The sequence below is a fragment of the Lissotriton helveticus genome, chromosome 2_1, assembly GCF_964261635.1.
Source record: "Lissotriton helveticus chromosome 2_1, aLisHel1.1, whole genome shotgun sequence".
Lineage (NCBI taxonomy): Eukaryota > Metazoa > Chordata > Amphibia > Caudata > Salamandridae > Lissotriton > Lissotriton helveticus.
Window position 1 is genome coordinate 44,098,000 of NC_136059.1, and position 25,593 is coordinate 44,123,592.

General features: G+C 46.2%; 1 protein-coding gene across 1 annotated transcript in view; it reads right to left on the reverse strand.

Annotated features, from left to right (window-relative positions):
• LOC144817690 (long-chain-fatty-acid--CoA ligase ACSBG2-like) overlaps window positions 1–25,593 on the reverse strand; it is a 721,416-nt gene that overhangs the window by 99,492 nt on the left and 596,331 nt on the right. Inside the window, exon 11 of the mRNA XM_078674437.1 lies at window positions 16,413–16,552. Coding sequence (XP_078530563.1) covers window positions 16,413–16,552 — 140 coding nt within the window. The remainder of the gene's footprint in view (window positions 1–16,412; window positions 16,553–25,593) is intronic.

The window sequence follows — 25,593 nt, forward strand, 5'->3', positions numbered from 1 at the left end:
CGCTTGGGTCTTGAACGAGAGCACCTGGTCCAAGCAGATTACTAGGCTCTTTATTTCAGGTTTTGGGATGGGGGGTCGAGCCCATACTGACTGGCCACATGATATTAGATTTGAAATTAAGCTTTTTTGCGGAGAACCATCAGCTCGGTTTTTATCACCGTTGAGCTTTAGTTTTGATAGGCTCATCGAGTTGGTGACTCCCTTAAGGCAGGAGTGGAGATCTGTAGGTGACTGCTCGGCCTGGTTTAATGTTTCAACCATCAGCATATGTAACTATATGGACGCCGAAGGGGGATACAATATCCGCCAACGGGGCCATATATACATTGAAAAGAGGGGGCTCAGAGATGAGACCTGAGGAACTCCACACTGTAAAGAAAGGGATTTGGATGATGTTTCACCTTTGAATACCTGAAAAAGGCGAGTTTGTGTCATGAGAGGGGAAGAGGGGCTGTTTCTTTTAATTCCTCAAGATTTGAGAAGATCGGATTGAGAATGTGGCCCTTAGTGTGTGTGTGGGTTGCGAGACCTTTTGTGATAGTTGGTAGGAAGCGTGATTTAGAACTAGCTTCGTTGCATGCCGATCCGCCGGATCGTCAAAATGGAGGTTAAGGTCTCCGAAGATGGTGAAGTTAGCTGCCGTGCTCGCAAGGTTGGTGACTGATTCTAATAGGGATTGACAGAATTGCCCTAGGGCTCCAGGGGGCCGGTAAATAAGGATGCCTGTAAAAGTGAGAGTGGGAGAAAAGTCAATTGTAAGGTGGACGTTCTCACAGTAAGATAGCGGGCTACCTACCAGGCGGCATGTCATCTGATCCTCATAGACGATAGCAATCCCATCACCCTTGCCGGTTGCTCTATCCAAACGTTTGATCTGATAACCTGGTGGAAGTGCTTGTAATATGTCTGGATCCAAGCTAGGAGTAAGCCAGGTCTCCGTGAGAAATAGCACTTTGGGTTTTAGATCGTTTAAGAGTATTGATATCTCTGCAGTGTGTTTTGGCAGGGATCTACACTTAAGAAGAGCTAGTTTGAGGGGTGTTCTAGTGGGTGGGGATGAGGAGTCGGATGGGGTGAGTCCAAATGAGCAGGTTAAGCATCTGTCCTGATCGTTAGGTAAGAAGGAGTGGAGCATGAGGGTTTGGGGTATCTATTTAGTTGTTTGAGCTCTCTGCTGGTGTAATTGAAATATTCTGAGGGAGGATGGGCAGGGGTTCTGGTCCCTGCGTGTGCTAAGTTTTTCCCTGTACTCAAACGGCACAAACCGCGGTGGACCAGGGAAAAACTGAGGGGAGAGGAGCAGTGAGCAAAGTGCAGTGTGCGTCGACAGGTGAGCAATTAAATCTGAAGAAAGGAGTACTGTATAAAAAGTGGCAATGCCGCAGAAGTGTGCAGATACACCCGGAACCCTTTTCCAGGAGTTCTGTTAAGAGCAGCTTATGAAATGAGAGAACAGTTAAAACAGTATTTTAAACCGTATTTAAATCAATAAAAGACGCTTTTCATAAATGTACAAAAATACCTTAGGAACCCTTTATCAGGCGTTCCACTTGCAGTAAGACCAGGGTTTCCTCCGATTTCCACAGGTGCGTCTGCATTTGCTGGGGTCTTACATCAACGTGCCGAAGTCGCACCTGATTCCCTCATCGGAGTGGTTCTGGACTCGGCACAGTTTCGGGTTTATCCTCCTGAGCAGTGAGTCCGGGATATTCAGGCTATGATTCTGATCTTTCAGGCTCTATCCCGGGGTTCAGTCAGGATGACCCTCCGGCTCCTGGACCTGATGGTCTCCTGCATCCTGCTAGTGGATCATGCCGAATGGCATATGCGGGCTCTACAGTGGGACCTCAACTTCCAGTGGACGCAGAATCAAGGCCACCCGTCTGATCATGTCCAGATCTTGGAGGGCACTGCAAGACACTTGGAGTGGTGGCTCACGAATTGCGATTGGGTCAATGACAGAGCCCTCTCCCTTCCCCAACTGGAACACACAGTTGCGGCAGACGTGTCCCTTCTGGGATGGGGCAGCCACATGGGAGAGGCAGAGATCAGAGGCGTCTGGTCTCCGGCGGAGTCCGGGCTCCACACCAACCTTCTGGAACTTCGGGTGATCCGGCTTGCACGGAAGGCATTCCTTCCCTCTGGCGCTTCGGGCAATCCAGCTTGCACAGAAGGCATTCCTCCCTCTGTCCGGGGAAGAGTAGTGCAGGTGTTCATGGACAACATCACTGCCATGTGGTACTGCAACAAACAGGGCAGGGGTGTTGGGACCCAACGTCAGGAGGCTCTGGGTCTCTGGACATGGCTGAAACATTCAGGGCATTTCCTGGGTGGTTCAACACCTGGCAGGTTCTTTGAACACCAGGGCGGACAAACTCAGCCGCCGGTGCATGATGGATCACGATTGGCGTCTGAACTCGGACGTGGCACAAGCGCTCTTTCATCAGTGGGGAGCGCCTTGGTTAGATCTATTCGCCACCGAAGAGTACGCGCAATGTCATCAGTTCGGCTCATTGGAATTTCCAAGGCTGCACTCGCTAGGAGACGCTAGGAGGCGCTTTTCGTCATGAGTGGAGTTGCGGTCTACTATACGCCTTTCCACCTATTCCACTTCAACACAGAATGCTGAAGAATAGAAAGGGCGACCGGGCCCAAATCAACCTTGTAGCTCCAGACTGGGCTCAAAGAGTGTGGTATCCCGAGGTACTCAGCATGGCTATCGATCCCCTGATCTGACTACCTCTTCTGGAGGATCTTCTGTCGCAGCAACAGGGGACCGTCCTCCACCGGAACCTCTCCAGCCTCCACCTCCTTGCTTGGAGATTGAGCGAAGGCATTTGGCATATTTTGACCTGCCACCCGAAGTTTGTGCCACTAAGACTGCATATGCCTGCAGGTGGAATACGTTTGTGGCATGGTGCACAGTAAATGCTGTGGATCCCCTTTCTGCCCCTCTTTCGGAGGTCCTTCTATGCCGCCTTTCTTTGTCCCAGTAGGGCTCTGCTCTGGGCACTATCAAGGGCTATCTCTCAGCCATTTTAGCCTTTTTACGGCTTCCAGATCAGCCTTCCCTTTTCAAGTCCCTGTTGTAAATAGATTCTTAAAAGGCATTACTCATCTTTTCCCTCCTGTTCCTTTCTTACTGCCTCAGTGGGACTTGAACCTGGTTCTGACGTATATTGGATGTATGCTCCCTTTGAGCCACTTCACAACTGTCCTCTTCGTCTTCTTACTTCAAAGACAGCCTTCCAGGTGGCCATCACCTCTCGTAGGAGAGTGAGTAAGCTCCTGGCTCTTTCTTCTAAACTTCCTTTTCTCTCTGTCCATCCAGACACAGTTGTTCTAAGGACTCGTCCTTTTTTTCTACCAAAGGTTGTCACTGCCTTTCACATCGGGCAGACCATCACTTTGCCCACCTTCTTTCCGCCTCTGCCGTCTGGACCCAAAACGTGCGCTTTTGTTCTATTTGAACCGCACACAATAGTTCCATGTGGATAAACAGCTCCTTGTTGGATACGTGGGTGTCAAGAAACGTCGGGCCGCGCACCAGCGGACCATCTCTCGGTGGGTCATTCTGTGCATAAAGCCTTGTTATTCTTTGGCTAAAAAGGAGCCTCCTGTGGGGCTGCACGCCCATTCTACCAGGGCGACGGCAGCCACTACTGCTTTGGGACGGGGAGTTCCCTTACATGACATCTGTCAGGCAGTTACGTGGGCCTCGCTGCACACTTTTACCAAGCATTATTGCCCGTACAGCCAAGTCCTGAGAGACGGCTTCTTTGGCCGTTCTGTTCTGCAGGACTTTCTGGTGTGATCTTGGTTTGCAGACCCACTACTGGTGTTGCTGGGGTATCTATTCTATTTTAAAAACAAATATTTTTAGTCCCCATTTCACCATGAATAATGCATTCCGGACCGTTTCTGTACCCTCGTTCGATCTGTGGTCCATGCAGATTGAGACTCCAAGTCACCCTTACCCGAATCTTGGAGGAGAGGAGCGAGAATCTGGGTCAAACCTCCACTGAGCTCATGGCATGATATAATCATTGGACCTTATTTCTGAGATGATATTCAGCTTCATCTATTTTAAGGTTTTAGATCCTATTTTGACCATGTCACGTAATCTTTCCACAGCTCATTAGTGCGCCCAGGGTTGCCTTTAGTATCAGTACGCATGTTCGTTTTATTGAGTTCAACCATGCTGTTGGATGTGGGGGCTCCGAGTCTAACCATTTTTTACAGATTTCTCTTCTTACCAGGAGCAACAAGTAAAAAAGTAATCCCCTTTGTGTGTTATTTAAAATCTGTCGGGACGCATTGTTTACCCCTAACAACACCAGCATTTCTGTCAGAGCAATATCCTTAATAGAAAAAGCCCTTAAGATGTTTTCAACATTCTTCCAGAAGTCTTGAATCCCGGGACAGGTAAAGAAAACATGAACATCACTGGCTCTCAAAAAGTGTACACCTCTTACAACTGGGAACAGGTTGAATTACAAACTTAGCTAATCTCTCAGGGGTCCAATAAATCCTGTGAATAAAAAAAAGTGATGACGTTCAAGGTTTGCGGGTGAGACAAAGGCATATAGAGTTTTTAAGGATTTGGTCCACAAATATTGTAAACAGTCTGCTTGCAGATTACCTAACCAAACCTCTGATACAGCCTTCATTCCATCCAACTCGGCCTCTAGAAATTGACCGTACCATTTTACTACCTCTTTGGCACCTGGATTTTTATCCTGTATAGCAGCTTCAAAGTCACAGTTTTCCCCCCAACGCCTCCGTAATGGTTGAAAACCAAGAGGTGAGCTGGAGATATTTAAAGTAAATAGCTTATTCCCTGACCTGTTATTCAAAACCTCCCACGGGGTCAAGTCTTCCCCGGACAGGAGATCACCCCCCCTATAATTTATTCCAGCCTGCTTCAAAGGTAAGCTCAATGCATCTTCCAAACATTCCGGCGTTCCCAGGGATTCCCAAATGGAGGCCAAGTCTAAAAAATAACCCATCTTTAAAAGTCTTTTCACTGTTGACCACAATTTTAATGCAGATCTTAAAACTTTCAACCTGTCTTTTTTCAAAAATGTGTGGGCTCCAAATTTATACAAAAAAGCCTTTGAACTTAAGTCCTTAACCATTTCCCCCAATATAGACCCCCAGGTGTGGGTCGGAGGTTGCCCCAGGAGCATACGAATATTTTTAAATTGGAAATTAAATTAAAATCTGGCAAGACTAGCCCGCCTTTTTTGAGGCTACAACGTGGGGTATCTATTCTAAGGTAAGGAATCTATCACTTCTTGTTTCTTTCAGATGTGCAAGTTACTTACCTTCCGTAATGATATATCTCTAAGAAACTTTAGTAGTGATAGATTCCTTACCTCCCTACCCATCCTCCCCGTTCTGCGCACTGATTTTCTAGGGTGAAGGTCAGCCCTTTAGGGTCCTAGTTTGAAGGCACCAGTGGTCAGTTTCTTGCATGGCTCTGCGACAACGACGCCACTGACGAACACGGAGCTGCACAATAACGCCTACCGACGAGCAAGGATACTGCTGACGAAAACGTTCTGGTAATTCTAAGGTAAGGAATCTATCACTACTAATGTTTCTTGCAGATATATCATTACCGAAGGTAAGTAACTTGTGCTTTAGGTTCTACATATGTATTAACAAAAGGAAGATTCAGATCTGGCAAAAGATTTATTTTGCTGAGTCATATTGTCAGTTTATAAGTCCACTAAAGGCTGCAATGGCAGGCCTGAGTCCTATTTTAAAGGGCTACTTTTGATGGCACAATGAGAGCTTCAGGCCCACTTCTAGCATTTAGGGGCTTATTTATGAGAATGCCACACGGTGCAGTGCAGCAAGTCACCTGCACTGTACTGGGTGACAGGGAAAGGCTTGCCTTATTTAAGGCAATCCTTCCCTTTCCACTACGCTGGTGCACTTTTGGCAGCCTAGGGCCAACGCAGGCACCCTTGCACCATGTTGCAAGGGGGCCTGCATTGCTGGCAGGATTGTTTTTGTGCAAAAAAAGATACCTTTCTGCACAAAAGCAATCCTGAGAGGCATATTCCCCTATGTGTGTAAGTCAATTTTACCATATTCTAGGTCGAGAGCACAAGTACGTTAGCACCGATAAAGTGCATAGAGCACTAAAACCAACAAAAACCAATTCAGAAAACTGGACGAGTGAAGGCAAAAAGTTGGTGAAATACCACCCAAAGCTGTCATGTCTGAAATATACTCTTTTCGACAATTACAACAAGCCTCTGCCTACACTCATTAATTCCATAATTTCATATTTGTGTGATGCACAAATGAGTGTGTCTTTTAATGATAACTTGAACGTCACTAAGGGCTATTCCCTGCCTGTGTGACATCCATGAGAGGTTAGATGCCTGACACATATCTAAAACTTAACAGTGACAAGATAAAAGATTGATTGTGGTCGCCCTCCGAGCTTGGCTCTCCTCTCGCCCCTGTCTCCTCTGTAAAATCCTTTGCTTCCATTGAACTCTGCCTAGATTTTTTTATGGACAAGTTTTATGTTAACTCTAGAAAGGCATGGTTAAATGAATTTTTCTATTTTACCTGGGCATTGGAAACCCTCTGTCTTGAACTGCTTTTTTTCTTGATCATCTTCAAGTAGTCCAGAATGTGGATACAAGCCTCATTCTGCACCCTCTCTCTGCCTACTTCTCAATCTCTACCTTTTTTTAAGCCTCTCCCTGTCTTAGCACTGCACCTATTTTGAAAAACCTGCACCCATGCCACTGAGCTTTTTAATCTTCAGGACTCTCCTACCTCAGACATCAATTCTCGCACTATCTGAATGCCTGCTGTGCTCCTCTGCAAGAAGATATCTTATGATTCCAATGCACATTCTTATTTTCATTGATTCTTTCCGTAGACTCTTCCCTTTTAATCTACAGAGTGATCAGCACTTATGCCTTTACTCATTAGTACAGTAACCAGAGTGATCAGCATACTTCTTTTTAGAATGATAATTTTAAATGAGATCCTGCTTTTACCTTAAGAATGATCAGCACAGACACAGACAAAATGTGATTTTGTGTTCAGAATAATTAGCAAGATCATATTATATGATATAGATTTTGAAGTGATCAGTACCACAAGATCTGCCCATTTACCTTTAGAATATGGACTACGGGAACATTCTGTTCAATGGCATCCCTCAGTACAGCCTGCGTAAACTGCAATTAGTGCAGAACCAGGCTGCCCGCCTGGCCTTTGGTCTCCCCAAATTCCACCATACCTCCCCCCTCCTGAAAACCCTCCACTGGCTCCCCGTGCGGGAACGCGCCTTATTCAAATTAGGCTGCATGGCGTTCCAGGCCAGGACTGGCCTGGCCCCCTCTTTCATATCTTCTGCCATCAAGGCCTATGTCCCGGGCAGAGACCTCCGCTCCTCGGCACAACTTCTTTTAGCAGTACCCCGCTACCGGGAAAAAAAACAGGGTGGCTCCAAATTTTCTACTCTCGCCCCAATTTTCTGGAATTCTCTCCCCTTCCATCTTAGATCCCTCACTCAGTATTCCAGTTTCCACAAGGCACTGAAGACCTTTTTATTTTCTCAGGCTTTTCTCTCATAAGCCCTGTCTGCCTCTCCAGTTGATGTCCTAGCGACTGTTCTTGCTCAGCTGCCTGCCTGCTACATTAGCGCCAAGAAACCGTCTAGGTGTACGTTGCGCCTGACAAATATTTTAAACTTAAACTTAATTATGGGCGTGGCTTGCAGAGGTAAGAGTGCTCCTGGACCCCTCCACCATCTGCCCTGCATCCTGCAATCTCCGGCACCCATCCGTCCTCCCCACGTACCTGCTGTGGCTTCTGGTGTGTGTGGGGCGTCCTTTGAGGCCATTTGTGAGCTGGGTCGGCCTCCTGGGCGGCTGGTCACCTGCTTCTACTCCAGGGCCCTTGAATGCGAAATGGCGGCCCTCATTGTGCCGCACCGATGTGCCAGATGCTCCTGTCCTGGAGGTGCCGATTGATCGCGGCTCTCTCTTGCTGCGGACTACAACAACCAGATTTGCTTGGCCTCTGGCTGCCCGCCTGCCACCAGAGGCACTCCATTCTTGGCGGGCGTGAGGTGGAGGCGCCTGGTGCCCTAGACGGGCTGTCTCCTTTCTCAGTGCAGTGAGGGCCTGCTGTGCGTGCGCGGACAGGGTACCCGCTGTGGTCCTCTTGTGTGCCCCGGGCCGCGAAGGAGGCGGGGCTGCCGTCGGTGGTGATGCTTTGGCTCGGCTCTGGGCCCGACTGCTGCCGCTGAGGGAAGCCGTCCGGGGGTGGGCTGTGCAGTGGCGGCTGCCGTATCGGGTAGGGAGGAATTCAGCTGTCGGGCGGCCCTTCCGGACCCCCTCCTTCTGCAGGCGCTTTCCGCTGGTCGTGGTGGGAGGCCCTTGGCAGCGGGTGTTGAGCTGCTGGCGCCTCTTCTCCTCTACGTCTCCCCATGAGAGGTGGTGTCTTGCTTGGAGGATCTGCGGCCCGGGCCTACATCGTCTCCTGGCCGAGTGCTGTCTTGCGGCTGGGTGGCCTGCGAGGCCGAGCTGTCACCTGTGCTGGTGAGTGGGGAGTGGGCCAGGGTTCGGATGCTTTATCATGCAGTGGGGGCAGGGGGTTGGCGTTGGGCTTTCTCGTGGGGACGCCCGCCTCCCCTCCCCCTTCTCCCTTTGGGAGTTCTGCTGGCGCTGTCATTTTGGTTGGACGGGCCCCCTCCATGGTGTTCTTGATTCAGTGGACTTGGAACTCATCTGGACCCTGGGGATTTGGCATTTGAGGTTCTGTGAGGGGCGGGGGGCCTGGAGCTCCTACCCCCCCCAGACTTTTCACCTTCTCCCGGGTCTGTGGGCCTACCCCTGCCTTCACCGTCTACCTGCAGCTATTTTGGGTTGGCGAGGTGCGGAGGGGTGGCTCCCCCCCCTCGGGCATTCCCGCTTCCTCCTGTCCGGATCTGTGAGGCCTACCCCTGCCTTCTCCTTTTACCAGCGGCCAGTTAGGTTAGTGGGGTGCGGCTGAGTGCCCCCCCCCTTTTTGGGAGTTCCTGCTTCCTCCCTCCTCGCTGAAGACTGACTGGGGGCTCCCCGTGGGGGCGCTTGTGGCCTTCACCTTCCACCTTGCTAGACTGCTCCTTTCTGTGCCCTCTGGGGGGGGGCTGGGGTTGCCCCTGCTGATCTTTCGACCCGAAGAGATTCCCCTGCCCTAGTGTCGGGACCTTCGGCTGGGGTCTGCGTGCTTTCTTTACGACCCCTGCGATCCCTGAGGCCCTGCCCGGTAAACAGTCATGAGCAAAGATAGGACATCCAAAACTGCGGCCGCACCCACTCAAACTAAAATGGATCGCTTCACCACCCCTGGGCACGAGCTGCCAGGGCAGGTTGGGGGTATACCGGGCACAGACCTGGCATACATCATGCAGGCCATAAGCAACTCACAAGCCTCGGTGGAGGAAAAGATAGGAAAGATCAAGGTGGATGTGTGTCTCCTCCCACAGGACCTCCGCAATGCCCGAATATCCAAAGCTGAATCCCGAATCTCGACTGTGGAAGCTGACATCCGTCAGCTCAAAGAGCAGGTGGCCAATCTAAGCTCCCACACCAAGGAACTTCACCGGCATGCCGAGGACGCTGAAAATCGCGCACGCCACAATAACCTACGACTGGTGGGTTTTCCGGTGGGGGCAGAGAAGAATCAGGTGGCTGCCTTTGTGGAGGCTTGGTTCACCTCCTGGATGCCGAAGGACTCCCTCTCAGCTTGGTTTGTTATATAGAGGGCACACCGGTCCCTAGCCCCCAAACCACCGGTCGGGCCGCCCCTCGTCCTATCATCCTGAAGATTCTCAGCTTCAAGGACCGGGATGCCATCCTGCGCGAGGCGCGCTCTCAGCGTCCCCTAAAATTCCCAAACCATATCATCATGGTGTTTTTGGACTACACCAGAGAAGTGCAGGATCAGTGTCGATTATACGCCGAGATCAAGAAGGGATTACGCTCCCTGGGCCTCCAATGCCAACTGCAGTTTCCATCACGTCTGCGGGTTGTTTTCTAGAACAAGACGCACTTCTTTGATTCTCCTCAAGCGGCTTGGACCTGGTTAACGAAAGTACAGCCCCCCAGGCTGCTGCGTGGTCGGAACCCCAAGCCGCCGGGCGCCCTGCCCTCGCAGCACTGGTTGCCCGGGATGCTAGCAGCGCACACGCTCCCGCAGGAGGCGCCAGTCTCAAGGGGTGTCTCAGAAATCCTCATGCCTCGCAGCACAGACAACCCGCAACTCCTCGGGTTCCTCCGCCTCCCCTCCCTGTCTCAAGCTGCATTCTTCCAGAGGCCCGTCTGTGGACTCCCCACTATCGCCCCGCCGGGAGTCCGCAGGGACGACTACAGATCTTTCCCGCAGCCCGACCCTCTGATGGACTGGCGGGGTCCTAAAGTTTCTGTAGGCGCTTGGAGGCACGCCCGACCTTCTGGGGGTCTGGAGCTATGCCAGACTGTTTGCTCTGAATCCTCGTCTTTTTGCTGAGACACTACTCATCCACTCATATGGAGAGGTCCATCCACGCATCTCAAACCGAGCATTTGAGTTTGGTTTTTACTTCTCCAGGGGGGCTGACAGATGCTTCCGAAGTTTAGGGTAGGTTACGGGGAAGGGATTGGGATTGTTTTTTCCCAAAGTATGTTTTTGATTTTGTTTTTGTTATGTTGTTACACCTGTTTTCACGCGACACCCTGCCACAATTCCCTCTGGGTCTTTTCAGGGCTCATCTTGCCACCTGGTTAGACGCGCTTGCGACCCTTCCCGTGACCACGACTCCCGATGAGGCTTTCTTCCATTGTTCCTACCACTTACCGCCATGAATGATACACTGGTACCAAGGGCTGCCCTTCACTTAATGTCCTGGAACGTAAATGGCCTTCTTGGCCGCTTCAGATGCATGGCTGTATTGAGGTATGCACAGCGCCTTGGGGTAGAGGTTCTCCTACTTCAGGAGAGGCACTTGCTGGGGAATCATTGTCCCTTTCTGGCACGGTACGGATTTGATCGGGTTTGGCATTCGTGGTTTACCAGGGGTTCCCGTGGGGTTGCAATCTTGTTGAAGCTTTCCCTCCCCCTTGTGCCTTTAAAGGTCATTCACGACCCACAGGGTGCATTTGTGGCCCTCTGTGGCTCTGTGAACGGCAACCCCCTGAACTTAGTATCCATATATTCACCTCCTTCATTGCTTGCAGCGACACTGGCCAACTCTATCGACCCCGTGTCCTCACTGCCATTGGGCCTCACTTTCATTGGAGGGTACTTTAATGCGGTTTCCTCCCTGGATCTGGACACGTCTGCCCCCTTGTCGCACTGTAGAACTGCGCAGGCAAAACAATTACTGAACTGGTCCGAATCGCTGGGGCTGTGCGACGCTTGGAGCATCTGGCATCCACAGGCCAAACAGTTTACTCGCAGCTCAGCTGCCCACCACATACATGCACGCATCAACGCAATCTTTGTTCCCTTGATGAACTGTGCCATGATTCAGTATGTACGTATCCTTCCGAGGGGTATATCTGACCACTCTTCGGCTTTACTCCGCTCGGGACCTCCCCATTCTTCGCTGCGTCCAACGTGGAGTTTGAATGCGTGGTTCCTCCAGGACAAGGAGTTCCGGAAAGTGGTGAGGCAAGAACTTAAGCAGTACTTTTTGGCCAACGACGGCTCTGTGTCCTCTCCGGGTATCCTTTGGGAGGCGAGAAAGGCCACAATCTGCTGTGTCGCTAGAGGCCAGCTTAAAAGTCACCAGCAGGAGCAACTGCAACAGATTTCCTCCCGTGAAGCGCAGGTGCTGCGCCTTGAACAAAACTTGTCTGTAGCCGCAGACGCGCCCGGGGAGAGACTTCTTTCCCACCTCCGTGCTGAGATCAGCCAACTTTCTAAGGATGCCGCAAAACTTCTCTGGCGTTTATCGGTCGCCAGGGTATATGGATGGTGTGACAAGAATGGCTCCCTCCTTCACAGGTTGGCCACCTACCCCAGGGCGAACCGCATTATTCCCGAAATAGTTGACCCGGACGGCTCAGTGCACCGCTCCCCTATGGAGATCGCCGGCGCCTTCTCCTACTACTACCGTCAACTATACACAACCAAACCCCCAACACTCTCGCTCACTGGCCTGCTAGAAGCTGGGAACGCTCGCCTTCCGTGCTTGGACCCCACGGTCGAGGCTGATCTTGACCGTCCTATCACTTATGAGGAGATCGGCGAGGCCATAACCCGTACCGCCTCCGGTAAGACCCCGGGTCCAGATGGATTCCCACAAGAATTCTCTGCTCTATATCGAGATTCCCTCATTCCATACCTTGCTGGAGTGTTTGAGGAGGTGGTTGACAAGGGTTCCTTCCCACCCGAGACTGACCTGGCCATTCTTCCCAAATCCCAGCCACCCTCTTCTAGGTGTGCGGACTACCGCCCCATCTCCCTTATCAATACGGACCTAAAACTTTTTGCCACAATCCTGGCTCAACGGCTCCATCCGCACCTGTCCGTCCTGGTCCACCCTGACCAGTGCGGGTTCATGCCTTTCCGCGGCACCCGCCACTGTCTACGTCAACTGCACATGGCCCTAGCCCACCGTAACTTGCACACCCCATATTTGGCGATCCTCTTGGTGGATTTCGAGACCGCCTTCGACTCTGTAGATTGTGGGTTTCTGGACACCGTTCTCACCACGATGGGCTTTGGTCCACACTTCCGTTGCCTGGTCCGGGTCCCTTATGCCCACCCCTGAGTTCGTGTTTTAGTCAACGGGGTTCTGTCAGAGCCCTTTCCTGTCTGCCAAGGAACGCAACAGGGGTGCCCTTCCTCTCCACTACTCTTCGCCCTAGCGATGGAGCCCTTAGCTGCTTTAATATGGTCCGAGAGGAGTGTGCAGGGTTGGGCCTGGCCCAATGCAGAGGCCGATGAGATCGCCTTCTACGCGGATGATGTTCTTATCTATCTGGCAGACCTCAATGCCTCCGGATTCTCCAGTCCTTCGAACGGTCTTCCGGACTTCAGCTGAACCCTGGCAAGTCAGGCCTCGTACCTCTACACCTAACTAGGGAAAGTTATGACTGGCAGTCCAACATACCAATCCGGCGCCAGTCGTTTAAATACCTAGGGATATGGGCAACCATGCTCCCCGACTTGGCTTGGGCCCTTAACGTCACTCCTTTGGTTAAGAAAGCCAAATTGGACCTCCAGAAATGGCAGACGCTACCTCTGAACCCTATGGGGAGAATCGCTTTGTTTAAAATGATGATTCTTCCAAGGTTCCTTCTACGTCTTTCAAAATACCCCCCTCTGCTTACCTAGGAACTGGTTCTGCGAGCTAGACAGTATGGCCTCCAAATTCCTGTGGGGGAGAGGGAGGGCTCACCGGGCCCTAAGCACTTGCAAGATACCATCTTTGACGGGGGATGTATGACGTTACAACGCATACTTTTACAACGCATACCATTACAACGAATTTTTTACAACGCAAAAACTTTTACAACGCATACCATTACAACGCATGTTTTTACAACGCAAGTACCTTTACAACGCATACCATTACAACGTAAGTATTGGTAAGTATATATTATTTTTTTTATTTTAAATTAATTGAAATTAATATAATTTAATTTAATTATTATTTTTATTTTTTTACCCTGTACCCATGTACCCCAAAAAACCCAAAATGACCCTGAACCCTAAAAATACCCCTGTACCCCAAAAACCCAAAACTGTCCCTGAACCCTAAAAATACCCCTGTACCACAAAAACCCAAAACTAACCCTGAACCCTAAAAATACCCCTGTACCCCAAAAACCCAAAACTGACCCTGAACCCTAAAAATACCCCTGTACCCCAAAACTGACCCTGAACCCTAAAAATACCCCTTTACCCAAAAACTGAAAACTGACCCTGAACCCTAAAAATACCCCTTTACCCAAAAACTGAAAACTGACCCTGAACCCTAAAAATACCCCTTTACCCAAAAACTGAAAACTGACCCTGAACCCTAAAAATACCCCTTTACCCAAAAACTGAAAACTGACCCTGGACCCTAAAAATACCCCTTTACCCAAAAACTGAAAACTGACCCTGAACCCTAAAAATACCCCTTTACCCAAAAACTGAAAACTGACCCTGTACCCTAAAAATACCCCTTTACCCAAAAACTAAAAACTGACCCTGAACCCTAAAAATACCCCTTAAAAAACCCAAACATATAACATTTTAAATATAATTATATACTTACCAATACTTACGTTGTAATGGTATGCGTTGTAAAGGTACTTGCGTTGTAAAAACATGCGTTGTAATGGTATGCGTTGTAAAAGTTTTTGCGTTGTAAAAGTTTCGTTGTAATGGTAGTGCGTTGTAAAAGTTGCGTTGTAAAGGTTGTTTCCCTTGACGGGGGTCCGGGGATGACTCACTTATATCTGTATTACCTGGCCAAACGCTTACTCTCCATACATGACTGGTTTAATAGGGGGTGGGCTGACCCGGCCTACAGGCTTGAACTGCACACGTTGCCACTGACTGATATCCAATCCATGCTTTATGGGGGCCCCATTCCCTCCCAACTGCCGGACGTGATGCGTTCAGTGCTCCTTGCCTGGTGTGTGGACACACAAGTTGACCAGGCGCATCCCCCTCTGGTACAGCACATGGCTTAGGGGGGTGAGTGGCCTACAGGGCTTTTGCTTCTGGGATCTTATAGGGATCTCTCAGTTGGGCGCCGTGTGGGCGAGTGGCCATCTGCGTTCATTTGCGGACCTCCGGACCCGGTATTCCCTTCACCAGTCCTAATTCTACAAATATTTGCAGCTGCGTAATGCCCTCCATGTACACCTCTCTCAGGGCACCCGGACCCATGAACACAACCCGTCTGAGGCGCAGGTCATGCTTGGGGATTTGGGGAAGGGGGAGTCTCCCGTATCTATGGCACACTACTTAATAATACCACGACCACGCTCGACCGACTCCGACACCAATGGGAGCAGTGGGTGGGAACTCTCGACGAGGTGGATTGGTGTGATGCCCTGATGGCCCCTAGGACTATCACGGCTTCCGCTAGACTATGCTTGGTCCAGCTATACTACTTGCATGCTGCCTACCTGACCCCAGCCCGCCTTCATCGGGCTGGACTCCGCCCCTCCCCTGCATGCACCAGGTGCGCACATGATCCCGCCGACTTCTTCCACATGGTGTGGACTTGTCCCAAATTGACGCAGTTAGGGGGTGACATTGAAGAAGAGCTAACGGAGGTGCTGGGTTGGGTGGTCCCCCATGATCCACGACACGCACTTTTGGGGATTACGGACGGGCTGGACGGGTCCAGGAATGAAAAACTGTTTGTCACAACTGCACTGGCTGTGGCTAAAAGGGACATAGCTGCCTCCTGGATATGTCCGGATTCTCCGAGTGTGAGACGATGGTGGAGCGGGGTTGACTTGTGCGCCACGCAAGAGAAAACCTTGTATGAAGTATGCAGTTGTCCTAAGAAATATCATAGGGTGTGGGGGAAGTGGCTGGGGGGATTGATTTAGAGTTATGGAAATGTTTACCTATACTATTCTGTATCCTGCCAGATTCGTCCATCGGGAAAGTCTTACCTTTTGTATGTACCTATGTTTTATGCATTGCAATATATGGCTGATTTTGTGTGTGAAAACAATAAAACGTTGTTTATCATACAAATAATATGGAATTGTTTCCTCATTCTTCCTTCATAATTATCAGCATGAACAAGCTATCCATCTTATTCTAGGATTGATCAGCATGGACAAACTGCCATATAAATTCTATACCTTTACTCTGTAAGTGATGAGCATGAACAAGATCTGCCCTTCTACTTGGAGTAATCAGCATTGACACAACCACTACCCCTCCCTTTATAATGAACACGCTCTTCCATTTCACGTTAAGACTTATCAGCACAGATGTGCTCTACCTTATAATTTTTGAATGATCATCATAGACAATCTATTCTCCAAAACTTCACAGCATTCAGCATGGGTAATCTCTTTCATCCACTTACATAATCAAACATACGACTTTTCCATTTCCTCCATAATAATCCGCATGGCCAAAACCCCTTCCAAGTTTAAGAGATCTGCACAGATACCTTTCATCTCCTACCTTTAGAGTGATCTGAATGGATAATATATCTATCTCATGTGACATTTTAGGTATTTTCCATTTTATCTTTACAAGGATCAGCATGCACAATTTCCAATCTTCAGAGTGATCAGAAGAGACAACTTCTCCATATTTTCTTTCTGATTGATCAGCATAAGTGAGCTCTCAGTGCCTACCTTCATGGTGATACATATGGTCAAGGGTTCCTTTTTACCTTCATTGCTGAGCATGAGCAATCTCTGCCTTCTTACCTTCAGAGTTACCAGCATCGACAAGAACCTCCTCTTGTCACCAATAAGCATTGCGTTACTGATGATGGGCACCTCCTTTTTCAGAGCGTTTTCAATAAGAACTGGAGGAATGTTCTCGCCTCCTGCTGTGATAACCAGTTCTGAAAACAATCGGATACAAGCACCAATTATATATTGGCTATTGCTCAAGTACCTTACAAAAAATATTAAACAAACATAACAGAACTGAGGGCAGCCCCAGTCTTTGTGCCCTATTTGTTTGCTTGTTATTCGTACCATCAAACATATATTCTTCCCTCACGACAGTTCTCTCTTGCAACCTCATTATCCAGGTAAATTCCTTGATAATACCTCAGAAGATGGAAGGAAGCTCCTTTCCAAAAAACGTTTCTGATGGTATTGGAAGTACAAGCAAAATCCTGAATAAACCTGAAATAAAATTCTGCCATTCTCAAAAAACACATGAACCTCTTTCTTTTTATTGGGTGAAAACAAATGTATGATGCTGTCAACTGGTTGTCTTTGGAACGGACGCCATTCTTTGAAATCACATCACCTAATAGGTTAATTCCTCTCAACAAAATTAGCATTTGTTCACTTTCAATGTAAAGCCCTTATTTGTTGAAGACTTCAAGCACCTATTTACAGAATTCATGTGATTTTTAAGAGTATCACTAAAGATAAGCATGTCATCTTGGAAAAAATTTACTTTAGGCATAGGAAATAATACATTTGTCATCAACCTTAAGAACACTGCAGAGGTGGAACACAGACCAAACTACTTACGGTAGAACCTGAAACTTCCAAAAGGATTAATGAAAGAAGTGAAGGTCTTTGAATCTTCTGTCAACTTACCCTGATTGCAAGAAGACGTTAACTTCAAAGTATTAAAATATTTTACCTCAGAAAGTAGAGAAATCATCTCAATTATGATAGATAAAAGGAAACAGTCTTCCACAACCATCTTATAAGGCTGTTCTTGAACTGTTCTTGCAGAGAAATAGATATGTTTCTTACATTCCTAGTAACAAAAACAGCATTAGGCTTTAAACAGATGGGGTGCATATAACCCATAACACAACCCGCTTTATCAGAGGAAGCATCTGGAAAACATCTAAGTAGCATGCTAGGGTACAGAACTTGGGAATTAACGTTGTGTACTGAAAATTGAGGAGTGGGATTAGGATCACGATAGATGCCTAATAACTTTTGAAGAGGCCAATTAAGGACAGGATCACTTTTGACTAGCACACACATTGTTCATAGTTTGGTCCGTTTTAAACTCTATTTTAGCTTCCAAATACCTTATCAAGTCAATGGGCTTACCATCATGGATAAACGGAAAAACATCAGGTTTATGTTATAGCACTTTGCCTTTGAATAAACAAGAAAAATAATGCCAGAAATCAAAGAAAGGCGTTCCCCAGAGTCCAAATCATGTTTACAATCTTACCATCTGAGGAAACCGCATTGGATGGATTTTCATAGGGAACTTTGGAAATACAATTGTCATCATTGACAACCTGAAGTACAACATCTTGACCCTCAGATGAGATTTAATCCATTTTCTCTTCCGGAAACACTTTTGCAGCACTGAGCAAATCATCCCCTTTTGCGACAGGCTTTGTAAACACTCTTGTTGAGGACATCACTTGCTGTTGGCCACATGACTGGGAGTACCAGGTAACTTTATTTCTCGACATATTGACAGATTTTGGGTAACTTTCAGTTTATGGAAACGTATTTTACAGAAGCTACACTATCTTTATCAATCCATTATTCCTTCACAGCAGGCCATACAATGCTCTGTCCATTTAGCTATCTGGATAATAACTTCATTCAACTTGGGATCATCTTTAAACCAGAGTTATTCTCTGATCTTCTGAATATTGTACTTCAACACAAAATTATCCCTAATCCTTTCTTCAACATAGTCACCAAATGCCAACATGAAGCAACATTTCCTAGGGCAGTAGCATAATCTTCTCCGGCTTCATCTCTACCTTATTGCATTATGCAAACATGAAAATGCACCAGCATAGTGCATAATCTAGGCAAAATATGTATGTCCAGCTTTTTTAAAGCAATATCAAATTATTTTAAAGTGGATAATGTTGAATCCGGGTAATCAACTGATAAATCAGAGAAATTCTCAAATGTGTCTTTGGTCCTCTGCTCTTAAGCAATGTATATGCATAGAGGTTTTATTTCCAGAAGAAATATTGGAACCACAAACCTTTAATTAGTTAATAAATACTTTTTCCCATGTGGAATATTGCACAATTGGTTTCACCAGGTGATGGCAAGAAAAAACGGAGATGTAGAAATGTTTTGCATTTTGAAATATGTCTAAGACACCCGAAAAATATTATGTAATATAAAAAGGAAAAAATCAGACCAGAGAAATTTAAAAAAACACCCTACAAGATGCCGATTTAAAAGACCAAGCCCGTAAAAAATAATGAGTTAGAAGAGCTGCAGTCAGCTATCTCGATGCTGGCCTTGAGAACTGAGCACTGTGTGTTGGCTGGAGATTTCAACTTTCATATGGATGAGGGAGAGGACCCTGAGGTGATTAAATTGATCGATAATACGGCCCCCCTCGGCCTTGTCCCTTACCTCTCCGGTCCAACACATGAGAGGGGCCATACCCTAGATCAGGTTTTCTCTACGCTCCCCTTAGAGGGGTTAGAACTTCTACCGGTGCTTTGGTCTGACCACAGATTGGCCAAATTCTATGCGCCAGGCTCTGAGAAACCCTCTAGTACTATCCTCAGACAGCAGGGACTAGGATCGAGGGCCTTCTATCGGGTGACCCCAGAGATGCTAGCTCAGGCTTCTCTTGATCATCCCTGCCCCCTTTCGGGTGACTTGGATCGGGACCTAGAGTCTCTGCAGGCGTGGCTGACGGACAGGCTAAATGATCTAGCCCCTGTGAGGACACCCCGAGCAACATCGAAGCAGGTTTCTGCCCCTTGGTTTACGGAAGCACTGTCAGCTTCTCGCCGGCAGTGCAAGGTGGCTGAGAGGGCGTGGCGCTCACATTACGATCCGGCGGCCAGGCTTGCTTATAGGTCCACGATTAAAACATACCATCGTGATATCCTCCTTGAGAAAAAGGGTTATTTTGCCAGGAGGATAGAGGCTGCCTCCAATTCCTGCAAGGAGATCTTCTCCATTGTGAGGGAGTTTACAACCCCTCGGTCTAATTTAAACCAGGGCGCGCCCACCGAGTCGTGGGTCTCTGCTCTGGCCAACTTTTTCACGGCTAAGATAAAGTTGATTCAGGACTCCTTCCCCTCAAGGATGGTTGAAGCGTGCCCCAGCTTCGTGGATGGACCAGTTCCATCGGCTCCCTTGGAGTCCATCTTGGCCGTTTTTCTGCCTATTTCAGCTGCATCGTCATTGGCACTTATGGCTAATCTTAAATCTGGGTCGCCTCTTGACCCATGCCCTGCCAAATTCCTGGCGAAAATGGCGGCGGTTGTAAATCCTTTGGCTAATCCACTCCTGAATCTCTCTTTGTGTGAGGGGGTGGTCCCGCTGGCTTGGAAACAGGCGATGGTGATCCCCCTCCTCAAGAAGCCTGGCCTAGACCAAGGCGTTGGCCAATTATAGGCCTATTTCTCTTCTGCCTGCGCTGGCCAAGATCGTGGAGAAGCACGTGCATACCGTGCTCTCTGGCTTTTTAGAGACCAACGATCTGCTTCATCCCACTCAATCGGGCTTCCGCCCCAATCTAAGCACCGAGACGGCGCTTTTGGAGGTGTCTGAAGCCATTAAGGAGGTACTGGATTCTGGAGGCAAAGCTATGCTTGTCATGCTTGATTTGTCGGCGGCCTTTGACACCGTCCCCCACGAGGGTCTCCTCGTCAGACTTCATGAGATCGGTCTGAGGGGGACGGTGCTCAGCTGGTTTAGATCTTTCTTAGCGGGCCGTCGACAAACGGTCTGGGCCTCGCCAAGCTCTGCCATGATGCCGCCTTTGGGAGTCGGAGTCCCGCAGGGCTCTGTGCTGAGCCCGACTCTTTTTAACATCTTTATGACTCCATTGGCGGCACTGGCGGCGTCTCTGGGGGCCCAGATCGTATCCTATGCCGACGATACCCAGCTCCTCTTTACGTGTGGGAAAGGAGAGGATTTTGACGGAGAGAGTATTCGTGAGTGCCTTGGGGCTGTTTTCAAATGGTTCCAGCTGAACAGCCTCAAATGTAACTCAGGCAAGTCCGAGGTACTCTTCTTCGGTTGTACTTCTGATCCTGATTGGCAGGCATGGTGGCTTATTAATATGTTTCCTCCTGCACATTCCTCCCAGCAGGCAAAAAATCTGGGAATCAAGATCGACAATGGTCTGACGATGAGATCTCAGATTCTCGGTCTTACGGGAACATGTTTTGGCCTCCTCAAGATGCTCCGGAAGTTTCTTCCTTTGCTTTCAGAAGAGCACAGGAGGATCACCGTGCAGGCCTTAATTGGCTCCAGATTGGATTATTCCAACGTCCTATATCTGGGCCTACCGGAGTATCTTTTACAGCGCCTTCAGGTGGTGCAGAACTCGGCTGCTCGGGCTATTTTCTGCCTTCACAGGCGAGCCAGAGTGTCCAGCCTTTTGCAGTCGCTTCATTGGCTGCCTATCCGTAAGCGGATAGTTTTCAAGGCGTTGACACTGGCTCATAAGGCTCTTTATGCCTCGGGCGTGATCCAGCGGCCTATAGAAAATATATCATAAACAACGCTACCCAACTTCATAACCTAAAAACAAAATTCTATACTAAATTATGGACCCATTTATAAACCTGACATATTTTTGGGCCTACTGAATCAGGTGGTCGGATTAAATCTATATACACCTAATTTACAAACTATATACAATATTATACATTAGCGGAAAGAATATTGTCATTATAACAAATCTTAACTATTTAAACGACCACCATTGGCGACGTGATCTAGCTAATAGTAACCTACACTTCTGAATAATCAAGACCAGCTTGTTTGTCAAAAGTAAGATTTTATTTACTAAATTATGGTATTTCAATTGATAGTTTTATAAAAGAAATTTATTAGCATTAAAGCAAGCATGATTGTAAAGAAACGTGAGAAAAATACAATTTAAGCAATTGAATCAAAGTTAAATTAAGTATTTAAAGTTAAGCATTTCTAAAACCTAAGTCCCTAACTGAGCTAAATAGATAGAAATTAAAGTAAAGTTCTTTGAGGATTCTTACGTGCTCCACGCAATGTCCGACAGCACTTCACCCTCATCGGAAAGTCAGAAAGCAGCAGCCAGCCCATCCCTAAGGGCATGACTTTTTATACCTTTCTACGCTAACTAAACTACGCAAAGGAAAGTTTTCAGAAATCTTCGACGTCCCATTGGCTGAGAGTGACAAGTGACATGTCACCCACATTTCAAATCTTCCATTAGGTCACTTTTCTTAAGGACCATTGTCCTTTCCGAATGCAACCAGGAGCTTCCTAGGTTTGCAACAAATGTACAATAATGTTCTCACTGCTTCCAATTGATTTCCGCGGATGCCAAGTTAAGGGCTGACAAAATGTTCTTTTTCGACCTTGGCCACGTCCGACAGAATGATGATAGCACGTCAGTTTTTGCTTTGTGAATGCAGCTTTTGACGAACACTTTATTTCAGAATGGGCGTCTCGTGACTTTTGCAGAAGTAAAATTCAGCTTTTTTGTAACTCGAGCAAACTAGGCCCAAAAGCAGGCAACTTATGCTTTCTAGTATAAAACAAACACAAGAAAAGTATTAATGTAAGAAATAATGTAGATTCTGTATCCACCCCAGGATTTACTAATTAATTAACCCACCCGATTAATCAAATGTTACCTAGCAAATGCAAACAAATAAAGCAGCGTTTATATCTACCAGTCTTCATTAATCCATGAGACTTATGTGCACCTAGAATAGTAGAAATGACATCACACAGACAAGGAAAAGCAAAACAAGCACATGCTTCTTTTAAGTTTGCAGCAGTTAGTAGTGACAAAAACGAAAACAATAAATTATTTTATTATTTTGCACGAACAAAAAGATGCAACAATTATGCACGTTTATGAGCACACATGTTAGTCCCCCCATGTGTAAAGTTTAATCTAAGTTGTATTAGCACGACATATCACAAATCATTAATATTATTATTCATGTTATGGAAATGTGACTTCACGAGTTTAAACAAAATTTTGTTTTCTATCTCGCTCCATCAACTCCCTCATCTGGTGATTAACAAATCACCACACCAGCACCCAAAATTATGGTAATTTAAACTTCCGAGAAATCGATTCAAATTCATTTGTATCAGTAATCCTAAAAGTCTGTTTCTGCATAATCTTTGGAATTAGCATAACGCTCTCTATGTAACTCCTGTAATTCGATCTCCCTTTCTTCTTCTTTTCTAAATTTATAGATTCTTTTCTTTTCTTTCAACTGCTTCTTTCTTTTATGTAACAAACAACCTATTTTGGTCAAAATAAAAATGAATACTATTATAAACAAAGGTGCCAGAATCTTGCCAAGAATTGAACTTCCAATATCGTGAAACCAGTTTTTAATTGCTTGGAACCTTTTTGAAAGTTTCCCTGTAAAATCATCTTCTTCTAAAGGAATTATCTCTGAATGCATTTGTGTAATATTCTTGATATACATTTCAATATTCTTACTTTCGTCAGGTATATATGTGCAACAATGTTGTATATGTAAAATGCCACAGACTCCTCCCTCTTTTGCTAGAAGTATGTCTAAAGCAAGGCGGTCTTGAATTACCATGGATCTAATTGCAATAACTTCAACATTCACTAATTGAAACCCATCAGCTGTGTCAGTTGATAATCTATCAACTATAGTGGACAATTTTCTGATTCTCCCTGCATTTAAGGTTATACCAACAAAAGGTATTACTGCTTGAAAAATATCTCCCAGAACTTCAGTAAAAGTTTCTCTTTTAACTCTATTTACATAATTATGAATTTTAAATAATCCTTCTGAATCTCTGTCAACATGAAACACTTTAGGAAAAACAATTCCCACATAACAAGTTCCATACCAGTGGTCTGGAAGGTTGTAGTAGGCTTTGTCACCACAAACAAAATAAATCCCAGGAAAGATTGGATCCTTTCCACCTTTGAATCCCCAACCTCCCAAAATCTGATAAGTATCTTCACAGTTACTTGCACCTACAAAGTAATTATCAAAAAGTGTGTTATCTCTCCTAATGCAAAGCTTTCCACTAACTGGTTTGTCTATGTGAATTGCAATATTTTCAAGCATTTTGCCATTTAACTTTTCATCCTCTTTCTGCCAGAATCTAGACTTAGTCTGCTTGACTAATTCATTCCTCTTATAAATTGCTCTTCTCTCCTCAACCATATTCAAAAATTTCTTTCCTTCAGCACTTAATTTACAAGTTAGATTATTTTTATAAGCATACTCATAAGTGAGTTCGTTAGTAACTAGGAAAAATTCTCTCATTTGTTTTGCTTTCTTATGCTTATTTAAAGCGTTTTCAATCTTAATATTTGCAAAAATCTCGTCAAAATCTGAATAGTAATATTCTAAGCGTCCAGTTTGATAAAATAAGCTAGTTAACACACTACATGTTACACCATAAGTGAGAGGAAGCATATTATATGTTACTCCCTCAGAAACAGAAGCAGGTAACTTAACGCAGACGTAGCAGTCTTTTGCATCCATTACCTTAACATATTCACTCAATAGCTTTGTGAATGTATTACTTGAAAAATCACTAATTGATTTATCTTGATGAATGTTAGGCTGATGATCAATAACTTTTGCAGACGCACTATGTTTAGTTTGGCTAACCAGAGCTTTGCTTGTTATGTTAACTTTGTGTAATTCTCTGTTCATCTCCAAAGGGATAATCACAGCTAAAACCAACCAGAGCAGAATCAAAATGAGCAGACACACCAGAGTCATCTTACAGCATCTCTTAAAAACAGAACACTTTGAAGTGCTCTCCTTAACATAAGGCATTTTTGGTTAGTTTAGCCTCAAAATAAAACAAAATTTTTAAAATCTAAATTTATATTTACACCCTCCTTTTAAAATATATTTTTTTTTTTTTTTTTAAAACCTTAAACAAGATTTCTTCGACCTTATGTCATACATAAGTTTTCTTCAACTAAACAGTTTTTCTTCGACCTTGTGTCAACTAACAAATTTTCTTCAGCCTCTTGCCAATTTAATATTTCTGTACTTCAATCATTGTCACTAATTTCTTGGACTTCGTCTTCTTCTTCACTACTACCATATATGTCAATAACAGGTGGAATTACTAAATAAGTCCACTCAGGAGACTTGTATTTTTGGTTTGGTCTTACTATTCTTTTTCCTTTTCTCGACACCACTTCAATTTTCCTTCCAACTCCAGCTTCTTTTCCAGGACTCTTTTGACTACTGATTTCTTCGACTTGTTCTTTTGGTTTCTTGATCAATCTGACTCTCAATCTTCCACCAGGTCAGTAGTCTGCTTTTCTCACGTACTTCTTCTTTGGTTCAGAATTATTTGATTCTGACTTCCAAGTCCTTTTCTTTCTGTTTTCACTTTCACCATCCACGTCACTTTCTTCAGTTTCGTAGTCTGAAATTTCAATTGACTCAGGAACTTCTCTATTCGGCAATTTCACTCCTTCAGGAACTTCACTTTGTTTTCCATCACTGGTACTCGGTAATTCGTCTTCCTCCTCTTCTTCAATTACCCCCAACTTCCCAGATTTCGGATTTCTGTTCCTTACTTCAGAGTTTGTTCTCTGCCTTTCGATACTCTCCTGGTCTGAAACTTCTTTTTGTTCTGCTTCTTTGTCTTCGATAGAGACAACCGAATCCTCAGTTATCTTTCCCTTTAACAGATTCTCTTCACCTTCAGAATCTATTTCAATGATTTCCAAGTCTTTTCTTGTCAAATTTCCATTCACTGGCACAGTTTCCAGATGTCGACTTTCTTGTCGATCTTCAGAATCTGGATTTATTTCACCTTCTGTTTCGCCTTCTGCTTCAGAATCAGAATCATCTGTGGTATCACTTTCAACATCAGAACTCTCAGGAGTTGGTACTGGAATTGTATGACTAGGATGAATCCAGCGTTTCAATCCTCTGCACTTTACAGCATTAGTAGTGATCAAAATTATCTGCCTAGGCTTCTG